This window comes from Salmo trutta, unplaced genomic scaffold, assembly GCF_901001165.1.
Source record: "Salmo trutta unplaced genomic scaffold, fSalTru1.1, whole genome shotgun sequence".
In the NCBI taxonomy this organism is placed as follows: Eukaryota; Metazoa; Chordata; class Actinopteri; order Salmoniformes; family Salmonidae; genus Salmo; species Salmo trutta.
In genome coordinates, this window is record NW_021822725.1 from 45,001 (window position 1) to 63,222 (window position 18,222).

Below are 18,222 nucleotides of genomic sequence, written 5' to 3' on the forward strand. Positions count from 1 at the left end.
TCCTTCAATAATAATAATAATCATTCATATTAATCATTTGGTACATTTGTAAAGCGCTTTTCATTATAATAATAATCTCAAAGAGCATAGTAAAAAGTAATAATAATAAGTTATAACATTTAATAATAATTCAGATATAACAGGTGCTTTTGACATTGAGGCTGGTGGTAGATCACTGCCTCCTTCAAATCAAAGTTAATCAGGGTTTTTCTAGTATTTTTTAGATAGAGTGAAGAGACCGACCGACTGATCAATCAACAGACAGATAGACAGATAGGGCGGCGCACAATTGGCCCAGCCCTGTCCGGGTTTAGCCGGGGTAGGCCGTCATTGTTAGTAAGAATTTGTTCTTAACTGACTTGCCTAGTTAAATAAAGGTTCAATAAAAAATAAAAAGATACAGACGGACGGACAGACAGGTGTGTGTGTACACTGTAATGACAGTGACGGACAGACAGGTGTGTGTATACACTGTAATGACAGTGAGGGACAGACAGGTGTGTATATACACTGTAATGACAGTGAGGGACAGACAGGTGTGTGTATACACTGTAATGGCAGTGACGGACAGACAGGTGTGTATATACACTGTAATGACAGTGAGGGACAGACAGGTGTGTGTATACACTGTAATGACAGTGAGGGACAGACAGGTGTGTGTGTATACACTGTAATGACAGTGACGCACAGACAGGTGTGTGTATACACTGTAATGACAGTGAGGGACAGACAGGTGTGTATATACACTGTAATGACAGTGAGGGACAGACAGGTGTGTGTATACACTGTAATGGCAGTGACGGACAGACAGGTGTGTATATACACTGTAATGACAGTGAGGGACAGACAGGTGTGTGTATACACTGTAATGACAGTGAGGGACAGACAGGTGTGTGTGTATACACTGTAATGACAGTGAGGGACAGACAGGTGTGTATATACACTGTAATGACAGTGAGGGACAGACAGGTGTGTGTATACACTGTAATGACAGTGAGGGACAGACAGGTGTGTATATACACTGTAATGACAGTGAGGGACAGACAGGTGTGTGTGTATACACTGTAATGGCAGTGACGGACAGACAGGTGTGTATATACACTGTAATGACAGTGAGGGACAGACAGGTGTGTGTGTATACACTGTAATGGCAGTGACGGACAGACAGGTGTGTATATACACTGTAATGACAGTGAGGGACAGACAGGTGTGTGTGTATACACTGTAATGACAGTGAGGGACAGACAGGTGTGTGTGTATACACTGTAATGACAGTGAGGGACAGACAGGTGTGTGTATATACACTGTAATGACAGTGAGGGACAGACAGGTGTGTGTGTATACACTGTAATGACAGTGAGGGACAGACAGGTGTGTGTATACACTGTAATGACAGTGAGGGACAGACAGGTGTGTGTGTATACACTGTAATGACAGTGAGGGACAGACAGGTGTGTATATACACTGTAATGACAGTGAGGGACAGACAGGTGTGTATATACACTGTAATGACAGTGAGTACCTTTATACTGCGGTGACAGGAACCCTGACTGTCTCTGTGGCTGGTCTGAGATCAGCTCTAGTTGGGGTTCAGCGGTCGACACAGAGCCTGACTTGACGCCCTGGAACGACGTAGACTCAGACTTGAGGACATCAATACAGTTGTTGATGATCTGGTTCACCTTGTCCACCTCTGAGGCGATGGTGGAGATCTCTGCTACTGAACCCTGAGGAGGAGGAGGAGGACAAAGATGAAGAAGAATACTTTATTAATCCTCAGGAGATGGGATCTGCTGTATCCTCCTCCAATACACACACTAGGTTGGAGTTCAGCCACAGTTCAGCCACAGTGCAGTCACAGTGTAGCCACAGCACAGCCACAGCACAGCCACAGTGCAGCCACAGTGCAGCCACAGTTCAGCCACAGTGTAGCCACAGCACAGCCACAGTGCAGCCACAGTGCAGCCACAGTACAGCCATAGTGCAGCCACAGTGCAGCCACAGTTCAGCCACAGTGCAGCCACAGTGATAGCCACAGTGCAGCCACAGTGCAGCCACAGTGCAGCCACAGTATAGCCACAGTGCAGCCACAGTACAGCCACAGTGCAGCCACAGTACAGCGTCAAATGAACAGGTTACCTGAGGGTTGTCTTGTGGAGAGAGACTACATTCCCTCTCTCTTTCCCTCTCTCTCTCCCGCTCTCGTTCCCGCTCTCTCTCCCTCCGGTCCGGCAGGTCGCCCACAGTTCCTCGCATTTCGATATAGTTCCCTTTCACTGCCTTTGGAGTATCAATGATCTCCTGTAGATTGTACTGGTCCATCTCACAGGTTCCACCCTGGGGAAGGTAGGGCATCCGCGTGAGACTCTCCCCAGCCGAGAGCATCTGTTTCTGGGATAGCTGAGAGATGGACCCCCCTCCTCCTGTTCCTCCACCACCCTCCAGGTCAGCTCCGTATTTCAGCTCCATCAGGCTCTTCTGTATCTTTCCAATCTTCTTGTTCTTCTCGTCTCGCTGCCTCTTCTTCCTCAGGCAGTGGAACACAAAACTAGAAGAAGAATATTTTATGAAACCATTTTCGAGATGGGAACATTTTACCATTAATCATTTTCTCGTTCCAATTTTTTTCGCATTTAAATCATTATGTTTGCCTCTGAACTCTCCATAATACCGTGACTAAACAACAGACTGCATTGGAATTCTAATGAAGTAAGTGCTGATTCTTTTTTCATTGTCTGTGGAAGACTAACCCTAGTATGAGGACCATGCTGAAGAGACTGCCCAGTATAGTCATGATGTAGTGGGTAGCAGAGGAGTCGTTGGAGGTCCTCTCCAGACCTGCCTTCCTCCCGGTGGAGATGGACAGACAGGTGTGGTTATAACGAAGCTGGTGTCTTATGGACACGACGCAGTAGGTGTAGTCTGAGAGAGAGAGAGAGAAAGAAAGAGAGAGGGGAGAAGGGGAGGGAGAGAGAGGGAGGGAGGGGGATAGAGAGAGACAGAGAGAGAGGGAGGGGGAGAGAGGGAGGGAGAGAGAGAGAGAGGGAGGGGGAAGGGAGAAAGAGAGGGAGGGACGTTGAAGGTAGGGAGGGAGGAAGGGATGGAGAGAGAGACGGAGGGAGGGGGAAGGGAGAGAGAGAGAGAGGGAGGGAGAAGGTAGGGAGGGAGGGAGGGAGGGACGGAGAGAGAGAGGGGAGGGAGGGAGGGGGAAGGGAGAGAGAGAGGGAGGGGGAAGGGAGAGAGAGGGAGGAACGGAGAAGGTAGGGAGAGAGGGAGGAACGGAGAGAGAGAGGGAGGGAGAAGGGGAGGGAGAGAGAGAGGGAGGGACAGAGAGAGAGAGAGAGGGAGGGAGGGGGAAGGGAGAGCGAGAGAGGGAGGGACGGAGAAAGTAGGGAAGGAAGGAGAAGTGAGCGAGAGGGGGTAGGGGGAGAGAAAGAGAGAGAGTAATTTACATGACATTATATTGATATATACAGTGAGGGAAAAAGTATTTGATCCCCTGCTGATTTTGTACGTTTGCCCACTGATAAAGAAATGATCAGTCTATAATTTTAATGGTATCTTTATTTGAACAGTGAGAGACAGAATAACAACAAAAAAATCCGAAAAACGCACGTCAAAAATGTTAGAAATTGATTAGCATTTTAATGAGGGAAATAAGTATTTGACCCCTCTGAAAAACATGACTTAGTACTTAGTGGCAAAACCCTTGTTGGCAATCACAGAGGTCAGACGTTTCTTGCACTTGGCCACCAGGTTTGCACACATCTCAGGAGGGATTTTGTCCCACTCCTCCTTGCAGATCTTCTCCAAGTCATTAAGGTTTCGAGGCTGACGTTTGGCAACTCGAACCTTCAGCTCCCTCCACATATTTTCTATGGGATTAAGGTCTGGAGACTGGCTAGGCCACTCCAGGACCTTAATGTGCTTCTTCTTGAGCCACTCCTTTGTTGCCTTGGCTGTGTGTTTTGGGTCATTGTCATGCTGGAATACCCATCCACGACCCATTTTCAATGCCCTGGCTGAGGGAAGGGGGTACTCACCCAAGATTTGATGGTACATGGCCTCGTCCATCGTCCCATTGATGCGGTGAAGTTGTCCTGTCTCCTTAGCAGAAAAACACCCCCAAAGCATAATGTTTCCACCTCCATGTTTGATGGTGGGGATGGTGTTCTTGGGGTCATAGGCAGCATTCCTCCTCCTCCAAACACGGCGAGTTGAGTTGATGCCAAAGAGCTCCATTTTGGTCTCATCTGACCACAACACTTTCACCCAGTTGTCCTCTGAATCATTCAGATGTTCATTGGCAAACTTCAGACGGGCATGTATATGTGCTTTCTTGAGCAGGGGGACCTTGCGGGCGCTGCAGGATTTCAGTCCTTCACGGCGTAGTGTGTTACCAATTGTTTTCCTGGTGACTATGGTCCCAGCTGCTTTGAGATCATTGACAAGCTCCTCTCGTGTTGTTCTGGGCTGATTCCTCACCGTTCTCATGATCATTGCAATTCCACGAGGTGAGATCTTGCATGGAGCCCCAGGCCGAAGGAGATTGACAGTTCTTTTGTGTTTCTTCCATTTGCGAATAATCGCACCAACTGTTGTCACCTTCTCACCAAGCTGCTTGGCGATGGTCTTGTAGCCCATTCCAGCCTTGTGTAGGTCTACAATCTTGTCCCTGACATCCTTGGAGAGCTCTTTGGTCTTGGCTATGGTGGTGAGTTTGGAATCTGATTGATTGATTGGTTCTGTGGACAGGTGCCTTTTATACAGGTAACAAACTGAGATTAGGAGCACTCCCTTTAAGAGTGTGCTCCTAATCTCAGCTCGTTACCTGTATAAAAGACACCTGGGAGCCAGAAATCTTTCTGATTGAGAGGGGGTCAAATACTTATTTACCTCATTAAAATGCAAATCAATTTCTAACATTTTTGACATGCGTTTTTCTGGATTTTTTTGTTGTTATTCTGTCTCTCACTGTTCAAATAAACCTACCATTAAAATTATAGACTGATCATTTCTTTGTCAGTGGGCAAACGTACAAAATCAGCAGGGGATCAAATACTTTTTTCCCTCACTGTAACTGCATAGGATACTGTATGGTGCCATTTAGTATGCAGACATTGTCTCTTTGCTCGCACGCACACACACACACACACACACACACACACACACACACACACACACACACACACACACACACACACACACACACACACACCACACACACACACACGCATGTTTGGTAGGGATGATTGAACCTATGTCCTACCGGTGTGGGCTTTCAGGTTGTTCAGTTCAATCTCTTCCTTGTGGTTCTTCAGGTTCTGTATGTCAGTGAAGAAGCTGTTGTTGTAGAGGACCAGGATGTACATCTTACTGAAGGGGTGAGGGATCTGGACCATGATCACTGCTGAGGTGTGGGAGATCTAGAGAGAGAGAGAGTAGGGTGAGGGATCTGGACCATGATCACTGCTGAGGTGTGGGAGATCTAGAGAGAGAGACTAGGGTGAGGGATCTGGACCATGATCACTGCTGAGGTGTGGGAGATCTAGAGAGAGAGAGAGTAGGGTGAGGGATCTGGACCATGATCACTGCTGAGGTGTGGGAGATCTAGAGAGAGAGAGTAATGTGAGGGATCTGGACCATGATCACTGCTTAGGTGTGGGAGATCTAGAGAGAGTAGGGAGAGAGAGAGGGAGTAGAGAGAGATGAGAGGTGAGAGAGTAGGGAGAGAGAGAGTAGGGAGAGATGAGAGAGATGAGAGAGATGAGAGAGAGTAGGGAGAGAGAGAGAGGAGAGAGAGGGAGTAGGGAGAGAGAGAACAAAAGAGAGAGAGAGAGAGAGAGAGAGAGTAGGGAGAGATGAGAGAGTAGGGAGAGATGAGAGTGAGTAGGGAGAGAGAGAACAAGAGAGAGAGAGAGAGAGAGTAGGGAGAGAGAGAACAAGAGAGAGAGAGAGAGAGTAGGGAGAGATGAGAGAGTAGGGAGAGATGAGAGTGAGTAGGGGAGAGAGAGAACAAGAGAGAGAGAGAGAGAGAGAGAGAGTAGGGAGAGAGAGAACAAGAGAGAGTAGGGAGAGAGAGTAGGGAGAGATGAGAGAGAGTAGGGAGAGATGAGAGAGAGTAGGGAGAGATGAGAGAGAGTAGGGAGAGATGAGAGAGTAGGGAGAGAGAGAGAGATGATTACTGAGAGAGAGAGAGAGAGAGAGAGAGAGAGAGAGAGAGAGAGAGAGAGAGAGAGAGAGAGAACTAAATTGTTCTGGGGGTAGACCTGTTAGAAGGAGTGAAAGCAGGGCAGTAGCTCAACCTCAAACGTCTCCTCCTCATCTGAAATTAGAAAGATGTGAACACCTGCAAATCGTGATCTGTCCAAATGATCAAAGTTCCTCGTTAGTCATATCGTCCCATAGCATTATGTACGTCTGTCCATCAGAGACAAACATCAACACAAATACCTACGAAAACTCTTTTAACCCATAGAAACAGCTTCACGTGACATCATGCACGTGCGCAGGCACACAGGCATGCACACACAGGCATGCACACACACCCACACACACGCACACGCACACGCACACGCACACGCACAGACACGCACACACGCACACACGCACACACGCACACACACACACACACACACACACACACACACACACACACACACACACACACACACACACACAACCCTAAGAGCCCGTAGGAACAGCTTCACGTGACATCCACATCAATTTACAGCTTAGTATCCTCTACTGTCTGACTGGCCCAGACTGGACTCTAACCAACACACGTGATCTATCTCTTGGACAACGTTCCAACAGGTCGAGACCCAAAAGGTACCGATTGAATGGCTCCATCCGGAACATTTCAAAGTAGCTGTGGATTGGCTTAAGACACATTCTGAACTCTGTAACACGCACGCAAACACAACCCTTAGAGCCCGTTGGGACAGCTCCACATGGGGCTCACCTGTTTCACCTTCATACTAGGCTTGTTGTTCACATCAAGGTAGCTGGGGCTGATGCTGATTGGGTCCTCCGGGGACATTCCAGAAGGGCAGTCGTCCAATCCGCAGGGAGAGTACGGTGGGAGGGTCGTAAAATCAGACTGAACAATGATGCTCGGCAAAGAGTTGCTACCGTCGTCGGTACACACCTATAAGAACAATAACAATCATCATCATCATCATCATCATCATCCTAAATATAACCATAACAATAATCATACAAATATTTTATAAAAGTAATCAGAACAATAACAATAATAATAACAATAATTCATTTGTATAGCTCATTTCCCACGCTCAATGAACATACAATATAACATGATGTAATGTATTCTATCTGCTATGAACGATATACTGTTACTATGACAACCTACTATGATGGCCTACACTGTCTCAACACTCTATCATGATCATACCAGATGTATTTCTGTAGTTTGAAAATGTACATATCTTGAAAACCTGATTAGTGACAAGCAAATCATTTTGGGACTATGTCAACAATGGTCTATTGAAACAAATACCAAAAGCTAGTTTATTTTAGGGTGGATTTTTTTAAGTGATAATAATAATGATATGTATTAGTCTACACACCATATTGAGCATGTGCAGAGCGTTGCGGTTCGCAGGCATCCTGGGGTTCTGACTGAGGAGGCTGTAGCCTGAAAACCCGGCCGGAGTATCACACACCATCCTCTCGTTGGTCCTGGTCGGAAACACACGGCGGTTACCAGTGTTTGGGTCAAATCCAGTTCAAGGCAGTCAATGTAGGAAGTCATTTTCATTTACATTTAAAAACAATGGGAAACACTTTTGAAATAAATAGCTTGTACTTTTCAGTGTATTGACAAGTCATTGAAAATAGATTGAATATCCAATTTTGCTTCAACTTGTGTTTTTTACCGGTTGGGGAAGACTGCCAACCAGCGTAGAAACCCCAACAGTTCACAGGAGCAGTTGAATGGGTTGGTGTAGAGTTCACACGTGGTTAATCTACTGAGCCCCGTAAACAAGCCTCCGTCCAGCACCTGAATCCTGTTCATGGAGAGGTCAATGTTCTCTATGTTAGGACACTCCTCAAAGGTGTTGGGGGTGACTGCCTCGATCAGGTTGGCCTGTAGGTAGAGGTACTGCAGCTTCCCCAGCCCTCTGAGGATTCCCTCTGTTAGGTTCCTCAGACGGTTAAACCCCAACTGCAGCACCTGGTAAGAAAGATAAGGTAAGGTAAGAGAAGGTAAGGTAGGAAAGGGTAAGGTAAGAAAAGGTAAGGTAAGAAAAGGCAAGATAAGAAAGGGTAAGGTAAGAAAAGGTAAGGTGAAGTAGGGTAAGAAAGGGTAAGGTAAGAAAGGGTATGTTAAGAATGAGTAAGTTAAAAAAGGGTAAGATAAATAAGAAAGGGTAAGGTAAGAAAATGTTAGGTAGAGTATGGTATGAAAGGGTAAGTTGAGGTAAGACAGGGTAAGGTAAGAAATTGTAATGTAAGGTAGGAAAGTAAGGTAAAGTAAGAAAGGGTAAGGTAGGTGAGAAAGCGGAAGGTAGGAAAGAGTAAGCTAAGAAAGGGTAAGGTAGGTAGGTGAGAAAGGGTAAGGTAGGAAGGTAAGGTAAGACAGGATTAGGAAAGCATAAGCTAAGAAATGGTAAGGTAAGGTAAGAATGGGGAAGGTAAGTAAAGGGAAGGTAGGACATATTAAGGTAAAGTAGGAAAGGGTAAGCTAAGAAAGGGTAAGGTAAGAATGAGTAAAGTAAGAAAGGGTAAGGTAAGAAGCGTATGTCAAGGTAGGGTAGGAAGGTAAGTAAGGGTAAGGTAGAAAGGGGTAAGGTAGGGTAGGAAAGGGTAAGGTAAGGTCCGAAAGGGTAAGGTAAGAATGAGTCAGGTAAGAAAGGGTATGGTAAGAAGGGCAAGGCAAGGTGAGGTAGGGTAAGGTAAGAACCAGTAAGGTAAGAAAGGGTAAGGTAAGGTAAGAAAGGGTAAGGTAGGGTAAAAAGGGTAAGGTAAAGGGGTAAGGTAAAGTAGGTAAGAAAGGGTAAGGTAATGTAAGAAAGGGTAAGGTAAGGTGGGTAAGAAAAGGTAAGGTAAGGTAAGTGGGGTAAGGTAAGACAGGGTAAGGTAAGGTAGGAAAAGGTAAGGTTTGGTAAGGTAAGGAAGGGAAAGGTAAGAAAGGGTAAGGTAAGGTAAGAAGGTAAGATAAGGAAAGAAAGGCTAAGATAAGATAAGAAAGGGTAAGGTAAGAAATGGTAAGATAAGGTTACGTAAGGTAAGGTAACGTAAGGTAACGTGAGGTAATGTGAGGTGAGGTGAGGTAAGGTGAGGTAACGTGAGGTAATGTGAGGTGAGGTGAGGTAAGGTAAGGTGAGGTAAGGTGAGGTAAGGTGAGGTGAGGTAACGTGAGGTAATGTGAGGTGAGGTGAGGTAAGGTAAGGTGAGGTAAGGTGAGGTAAGGTGAGGTAAGGTGAGGTAAGGTAAGGTGAGGTAAGGTGAGGTGAGGTGAGGTAAGGTGAGGTGAGGTAAGGTGAGGTAAGGTAACGTGAGGTAAGATGAGGTAAGGTGAGGCAAGGTGAGGTGAGGTAAGGTGAGGTAAGGTGAGGTAAGGTGAGGTGAGGTAACATGAGGTAAGGTAACGTGAGGTAAGGTAGCGTAAGGTAAGGTAACGTGAGGTAAGGTAGCGTGAGGTAAGGTAGCGTGAGGTCAGGTAACGTGAGGTAAGGTAGCGTGAGGTAAGGTAGCGTGAGGTAAGGTAACGTGAGGTAAAGTGAGGTAAGGTGAGGTAAGGTAACGTGAGGTAAGGTAGCGTGAGGTAACGTAACGTGAGGTAAGGTAAGGTAACATACGGTAAGGGAATGTGATTGAAGGTAAGGTACCAAATGGCACACTTCTCCCTACATAGTTCACCAGAGCCCCAGGAATCACTGCGATGTTCAGGACCAACCTGTAGGTTGAACTGGGCCGAGAAAGCTCCATCCTCCACGTACGAGATCTCATTCTTGGTGAGGTTTAGGTACGTCAGGTTCCCAAAGCGGCTGAGCGATGAGAAATGGATACTCTTGATCTTATTCTCATTGAGCCTCAGGTCCACGATAGTGCTGTTCAAAGCAGACTTTATTTAAAGTGCATTTAAACTTGCAATAACACACTTCACAAAAAAAACTGACGAAGGTCAACAGGTTGATACAGGTCTTTCTTTTCTTCAAAGGCAATTTACAGTAAAACATTCACATGACAACAAGTAAAACCTAACTAGAAGTAAACATAGACAAACAAAGGAAAATAAAACACACAGAATGCCTAAACAATGCTGTCTGCCTGGGGTTGCAAAATTCCCGTAACTTTCCCTATTTTTGCCAGGTTATCCAAAAATCCTGGTTGGAATATTTCTGGAATCAGTTGGGAATAAGCAGGAAATCTGGGAATCCAATTTGTGCAATTTAATCAAATGCGTTCAATCAAATGAAAATAAGAAAATGCATTCAAGAACAGTAAATTGGATAATAGAACATATTAAAAACACAAATTATGTTTAATGAGCCAAATAAAATCACTGATTAAAAACTTCGGGAATCTCTGGAATTTTGCAACCCTATCTCTGCCACACTTACCTGTTGATGTGGCAGGGATAGCTTCATACGGGGGCTGGTTCTTACCTGTTAATGTGGGCAGGGATAGCTTCATACGGGGGCTGGTTCTTACCTGTTAATGTGGGCAGGGATAGCTTCATACGGGGGCTGGTTCTTACCTGTTGATGTGGCAGGGATAGCTTCATACGGGGGCTGGTTCTTACCTGTTAATGTGGGCAGGGATAGCTTCATACGGGGGCTGGTTCTTACCTGTTGATGTGGCAGGGATAGCTTCATACGGGGGCTGGATCTTACCTGTTGATGTGGCAGGGATAGCTTCATACGGGGGCTGGTTCTTACCTGTTGATGTGGGCAGGGATAGCTTCATACGGGGGCTGGTTCTTACCTGTTGATGTGGCAGGGATAGCTTCATACGGGGGCTGGTTCTTACCTGTTGATGTGGCAGGGATAGCTTCATACGGGGGCTGGATCTTACCTGTTGATGTGGCAGGGATAGCTTCATACAGGGGGCTGGTTCTTACCTGTTGATGTGGGCAGGGACAGCTTCATACGGGGGCTGGTTCTTACCTGTTGATGTGGGCAGGGATAGCTTCATACGGGGGCTGGTTCTTACCTGTTGATGTGGGCAGGGACAGCTTCATACAGGGGGCTGGTTCTTACCTGTTAATGTGGGCAGGAATAGCTTCATACGGGGCTGGTTCTTACCTGTTGATGTGGCAGGGATAGCTTCATACGGGGGCTGGTTCTTACCTGTTGATGTGGCAGGGATAGCTTCATACAGGGGGCTGGTTCTTACCTGTTGATGTGGGCAGGGATAGCTTCATACGGGGGCTGGTTCTTACCTGTTGATGTGGCAGGGATAGCTTCATACGGGGGCTGGTTCTTACCTGTTAATGTGGGCAGGGATAGCTTCATACGGGGGCTGGTTCTTACCTGTTGATGTGGCAGGGATAGCTTCATACGGGGGCTGGTTCTTACCTGTTGATGTGGGCAGGGATAGCTTCATACGGGGGCTGGTTCTTACCTGTTGATGTGGGCAGGGATAGCTTCATAAGGGGGCTGGTTCTGGCTGCAGATAGCCAACCACACGAAGCCCTTCTCCCCCTCAATCAGCCAACAGTCGCCCGTCACCGTGGGAAACTGGATGATTGACAGTAGGGCAAAGCCATAGAGGAAGGCAAACCAACTGGTTGCCGACAATGCCACCGAAGCCCTGCCCACTCTGTTGTTAAACCCCGCCTCTCGGGGTTGTATTGGCGTTCTGATGATGACGTCCATGTTGTTGATTATAGTTGTAATTGTTTATTGATTTGTTTATTTATCCAGGTTAGCGTCACTGCGAGGAAGAGAAGTGTAGAGAATGATGATTGTTACTATAGTCCAATTTTCATCTGGCATGGATTAATAAAGCTTTCTTCTTCTCCTGCTTCTAGTTGAACCTATCCAACGAGCACCTTGTGCACTGTGATCTCCAGAGCTATACAGCCTTTACCCATGTTAGCGCTCCACTGTATTGTTAGTCCACTCGGCAGTAAAAGGCAGGGTTAGGTTGGAAGGAGAGAGTATTGTTGGCCCTTCATAGTCTTTGTCTCAGGTTAGCCCCACAAAAAAAGGAAGGTTTTAAAAAGAAAAGTGGTCACTCGTCTTTCTCTCAGGTTAGTCCGTAGGAAGGACCCAACATCTTTTTGACTTGCGGACCCATTACATATTTTGCTTATCCAGATTCACTGGATTTTTTCCCCCGCACCAATCAAAAGTTTTGGGGCAGATGGTCCTCCTTTGATTGGTCTGGAGGAAGGGTGGTCCTCCTTTGATTGGTCCGGAGGAAGAATGGTCCTCCTTTGATTGGTCCGGAGGAAGGGAGAAGAGTTAGAGGGAAATACCTTGACGTAGCTCATTGGACAGAGTCTCTGCACCTTTTATTTATGCACTTTGCACCATGACATATCAATCTAAGCCTCCATTGAGATTTTTTTTCCTGTTTTCCACGGTGTGTGAGAGTCAGGGATGACAAGGCCCGCCTCTGGAACTACATTTGTCTGTGGTCCTGGGGACTGTCGTCAGGGAGACGGCTGGGTGTGGCTCTGTCCTTTTCCTCCCATCTGATTGGGTATTTCACCATTTGATGGTTGGTCTTCTGCATCCCTGATTGGATCCCTGTCTACTCTCCTGCCTCCTCATTGGTGGTTCATAGGTTGGTCAGAAACTGGAGAGAAAGGAGAGAGAGTAGGTCAGACAAACTTCAAAATCGGGGAAAAAACAAACAAATGAAATCTTAAAAGTGAATACATGTTTCCCCCTAACTTAAATTTGCTTGAAAATCAGAAACAAGGTTTCAATATTGCTGTCCATCAATGACACACAAACAAATGTAGTGATCTTGAGAAATCTTGACAAAAACGATGGGTAAATGTTGCCCTAAGAGTTGTGCAAAGTTGGTAGAATTTTATTTTAAATGAGTCCCAGCTGTAATGGCTGCCAAAGGTGCTTCCACCCAGTATTAAGTCTTGGGCTATGAAAACATACGCAATCAAGACTTCTTCATGTATTCATTTTGTATTGATTTGGAAAATGTTCTAAAATGTGTCTTTTCACTTTTGATAAATGCTGAGTAGGTTGTGTTGAGTGATCGGGGAAAAAAATGGAATTCCCTTTTGAGATGGAATTTAAAGGAAGTTAAATGTGAAGACCGTGCCGGAGGTGTGTAGATTTTAACTAGCGACTGTATCTTCATACAAAACATCAAAGAACAACAAATTGCTGTACCATTACAGAGCATTAACCCACATCCCTTACATGAAAACTCTTGAGTTTTCAACCAAAACCCATCGTAATCATCATCTCTGGTGCTGTTACTAGGAACTAATCATCATCTCTGGTGCTGTTACTAGGAACTAATCATCATCTCTGGTGCTGTTACTAGGAACTAATCATCATCTCTGGTGCTGTTACTAGGAACTAATCATCATCTCTGGTGCTGTTACTAGGAACTAATCATCATCTCTGGTGCTGTTACTAGGAACTAATCATCATCTCTGGTGCTGTTACTAGGAACTAATCATCATCTCTGGTGCTGTTACTAGGGACTAATTTTCATCTCACAGGTTAGTGTCCCTTTATATGGTAATTTTCCCCAGATAGTGAACGTGTGTTTGAAAATACTCCAGCTAGTTTGACTCTAAACATGTAAAGAAAAGGGAGGGAGGGAGGGAGGGAGGGAGGGAGGGAGGGAGGGAGGGAGGGAGGGAAAGAAAGGCTCAGATAGAGATGGAGGGAAATCAAGAGATAGAGACAGATCGCTACACTGCTTACCCACTCTAGAATCTGCTAGAACAACAATACATCTGTTTTCTCTCTGAATTAGATTGAATGCATTGAAATGGTGCCTTATAAACTGTCCCTTTGTCAGACAAGGAACCAGAATGAATGCCTTACAAATTATCCTTTTCCAGATAAAGAACTATACAGTCACGTCACCCTTTTATATACATACAGAGAGGGATGAAAAAAGGAAAAGAGAGAGGGAAAGTGTGTGTGTGTGTGGGGTGGGGTGGGGGTGGGGGGTGGGGGGGCACTCAGCCACTCAGTACCAGCCACTCAGCACAATCTATAATTGATGGTGAGACTTCCTCCTACATAGCATGAGACAACCTACTACCCACTGTGGTTAGGCCACTGACTGCTGCCAGCCTGCCAGCCAGCCACACACACACACACACACACACACACACACACACACACACACACACACACACACACACACACACACACACACACACACACACACACACACACACACACACACACACACACACACACACTACCAGAGACACCAACAGGAAACATTAATTCCGTTGCAATACAATAAAAAAGATTTAGCTGAGAGAAAAATATAGAGACAGGGAGGGCGAGAGAGAGAGACAGACAGACAGACAGAGAGTATAGAGAGACAGAGAGAGAGATAGAGAGAGAGGGTGAAATACCACAGTGTGCCATCACAGCAGCAAGATGTGTGACATGTTTCCACCAGAAAAGGTCAACCAGTGAAGAACAAACAACATTGTAAATACAACCCATATTTATGTTTATATTTTTTCCTTCTGTACTTTAACCATTTGCAAATCGTTACAACACTGTATATAGACATAATATGACATTTGTAATGTCTTTATTCTTTTGGAACTTCTGTGAGTGTTATGTTACTGTTAATTTTTATTGTTTATTTCACTTTTGTATATTATCTACACTTGCTCTGGCAATGTTAACATATGTTTCCCATGCCAATAAAGTGCCTTGAATTGAATTGAATTGAGAGAGAGAAAGAGAGACATCAAGTGTGCAGTTAAAATTGACAAAAAACACACACATTTCTTTCCACAGGGCTGTGGGGTGAGACAGGGATGCAGCTTAAGCTCCACCCTCTTCAACATATATCAACGAATTGGCGAGGGCACTAGAACAGTCTGCAGCACCCGGCCTTACCCTACTAGAATCTGAAGTCGAATGTCTACTGTTTGCTGATGATCTGGTGCTTCTGTCACCAACCAAGGAGGGCCTACAGCAGCACCGAGATATTCTGCTCAGATTCTGTCAGACCTGGGCCCTGACAGTAAATCTGATGTTCCAAACGTTGCAAATATAAATTCCATCTAGACACCGTTGCCCTAGAGCACACAAAAAACGATACATACCTCGGCCTAAACATCAGCGCCACAGGTAACTTCCACAAAGCTGTGAACGAGCTGAGAGAGGAGGCAAGAAGGGCCTTCTATGCCATCAAAAGGAACATAAAATTCAACATACCAATTAGGATCTGGCAAAAAATACTTGAATCAGTGACAGAACCCATTGCCCTTTATGGTTGTGAGGTCTGGGGTCCGCTCACCAACCAAGAATTAACAAAATGGGACAAACACCAAATTGAGACTCTGCATGCAGAATTCTGCTAAAATATCCTCAGTGTACAACGTAAAACACCAAATAATGCATGCAGGGCAGAATTAGGCCGATACCTGCTAATTATCAAAATCCAGGAACGAGTCGATAAATTCTACAACCACCTAAAAGGAAGTGATTCCCAAACCTTCCATAACAAAGCCATCACCTACAGAGAGGTGAACCTGGAGAAGAGTCCTCCAAGCAAGCTGGTCCTGGGACTCTGTTCACAAACACAAACAGACCCCACAGAGCCCCAGGACAACAACACAATTAGACCCAACTAAATCAGGAGAAAGCAAAAGATAATTACTTGATACATTGGAAAGAATTGACAAAAAAACTAATAACTAAAATGCTATTTGGCCCTAAACAGAGAAGAAACTGAGCTGCGCTTCCTAACCTCCTGCCAAATGTATGCCCATAGACACATATTTCCCTCAGATTTAAAGAATTCGCAAACAAATCCAATTTGATATACTTTTGAAACTTGCAATAACTGGGGACATGGGCTGGGAACCCTGTGAGGTGAGATGGAAGGCGTGTATGGTGAGACTTTAGGATAGACTGTTGGATATGGGCTGGGAACCCTGTGAGGTGAGATGGAAGGCGTGTATGGTGAGACTTTAGAATAGACTGTTGGATATGGGCTGGGAACCCTGTGAGGTGAGATGGAAGGCGTGTATGGTGAGACTTTAGAATAGACTGTTGGATATGGGCTGGGAACCCTGTGAGGTGAGATGGAAGGCGTGTATGGTGAGACTTTAGAATAGACTGTTGGATATGGGCTGGGAACCCTGTGAGGTAAGATGGAAGGCGTGTATGGTGAGACTTTAGAATAGACTGTTGGATATGGGCTGGGAACCCTGTGAGGTGAGATGGAAGGCGTGTATGGTGAGACTTTAGAATAGACTGTTGGATATGGGCTGGGAACCCTGTGAGGTGAGATGGAAGGCGTGTATGGTGAGACTTTAGAATAGACTGTTGGATATGGGCTGGGAACCCTGTGAGGTAAGATGGAAGGTGTGTATGGTGAGACTTTAGAATAGACTGTTGGATATATCAACTGACAGAATAGCTAGTAACGTTTTTCAATGGGATCTATCCATAGGCGGAGCCTGGGCAACTGAAATGTCTGACCTTTTTCAACAGTCTGACTGTGAACATCTGTATGAAAACCAAGTTAAGGGAGACATAGATATGATTAAAAAACAACTGTTGATGCAACATGAAAAAAATAGGTGAAGGAGATTAATCATAAACCCAAATTGAGAACCTTGTGATTGATTAAGGGTGAATTAGTGTGTGAGAGATATTATGTATAACCTACCTAAAAGCAAGAGATCACCTTGTGCACAGGTGAAATCAGGGATATTGGCTCTGCATATTAAAACAGGTGAGATCAGGGATATTGGCTCTGCATATTAAAACAGGCGAGATCAGGGATATTGGCTCTGCATATTAAAACAGGTGAGATCAGGGACATTGGCTCTGCATATTAAACAGGTGAGATCAGGGATATTGGCTCTGCATATTAAAACAGGTGAGATCAGGGATATGGCTCTTGCATATTAAAACAGGTGAGATCAGGGATATTGCTCTGCATATTAAAACAGGTGAGATCAGGGATACTGGCTCTGCATATTAAAACAGGTGAGATCAGGGATATTGGCTCTGCATATTAAAACAGATGAGATCAGGGATACTGGCTCTGCATATTAAAACAGGTGAGATCAGGGATATTGGCTCTGCATATTAAAACAGGTGAGATCAGGGATATTGGCTCTGCATATTAAAACAGGTGAGATCAGGGATATTGGCTCTGCATATTGAAACAGGTGAGATCAGGGATATTGGCTCTGCATATTGAAACAGGTGGGATCAGGGATATTGGCTCTGCATATTAAAACAGGTGAGATCAGGGATATTGGCTCTGCATATTAAAACAGGTGAGATCAGGGATACTGGCTCTGCATATTTAAAACAGGTGAGATCAGGGATATTGGCTCTGCATATTAAAACAGGTGAGATCAGGGATATTGGCTCTGCATATTGAAACAGGTGAGATCAGGGATATTGGCTCTGCATATTAAAACAGGTGAGATCAGGGATATTGGCTCTGCATATTAAAACAGGTGAGATCAGGGATATTGGCTCTGCAAATTAAAACAGGTGAGATCAGGGATATTGGCTCTGCATATTAAAACAGGTGAGATCAGGGATATTGGCTCTGCATTTAAAACAGGTGCGATCAGGATATTGCCTCTTCATATTAAAACAGGTGGATCAGGGATATTGGCTCTGCATATTTAAAACAGGTGAGATCAGGGATATTGGCTCTGCATATTAAAACAGGTGAGATCAGGGATATTGGCTCTGCATATTGAAACAGGTGAGATCAGGGATATTGCCTCTGCATATTAAAACAGGTGAGATCAGGGATATTGGCTCTGCATATTAAAACAGGTGAGATCAGGGATATTGGCTCTGCATATTAAACAGTGTGATCATGGATATTGGCTCTGCATATTAAAACAGGTGAGATCAGGGATATTGGCTCTGCATATTAAAACAGGTGAGATCAGGGATATTGGCTCTGCATATTAAAACAGGTGAGATCAGGGATATTGGCTCTGCATATTAAAACAGGTGAGATCAGGGATATTGGCTCTGCATATTAAAACAGGTGAGATCAGGGATATTGGCTCTGCAATTA

At 45.1% G+C, this 18,222-nt stretch overlaps 1 protein-coding gene across 1 annotated transcript in view; it reads right to left on the minus strand.

Annotated features, from left to right (window-relative positions):
* The window catches only part of LOC115184023 (protein ELFN1), a 17,073-nt gene extending 4,711 nt beyond the window's left edge, over window positions 1-12,362 (minus strand). Inside the window, exons 1-10 of the mRNA XM_029745020.1 lie at window positions 11,596-12,362; window positions 9,926-10,079; window positions 7,902-8,200; window positions 7,593-7,704; window positions 6,965-7,150; window positions 5,270-5,426; window positions 2,751-2,922; window positions 2,140-2,548; window positions 1,523-1,727; window positions 1-2 (exon numbers count right to left, since the gene is read on the minus strand). The exon at window positions 1-2 is cut by the window's left edge and continues 231 nt beyond it. Of these exons, the coding sequence (XP_029600880.1) occupies window positions 1-2; window positions 1,523-1,727; window positions 2,140-2,548; window positions 2,751-2,922; window positions 5,270-5,426; window positions 6,965-7,150; window positions 7,593-7,704; window positions 7,902-8,200; window positions 9,926-10,079; window positions 11,596-11,849 (1,950 nt within the window). The 5' untranslated portion in view covers window positions 11,850-12,362. The remainder of the gene's footprint in view (window positions 3-1,522; window positions 1,728-2,139; window positions 2,549-2,750; window positions 2,923-5,269; window positions 5,427-6,964; window positions 7,151-7,592; window positions 7,705-7,901; window positions 8,201-9,925; window positions 10,080-11,595) is intronic.
* Between the last annotated feature and the right edge of the window lie 5,860 nt (window positions 12,363-18,222).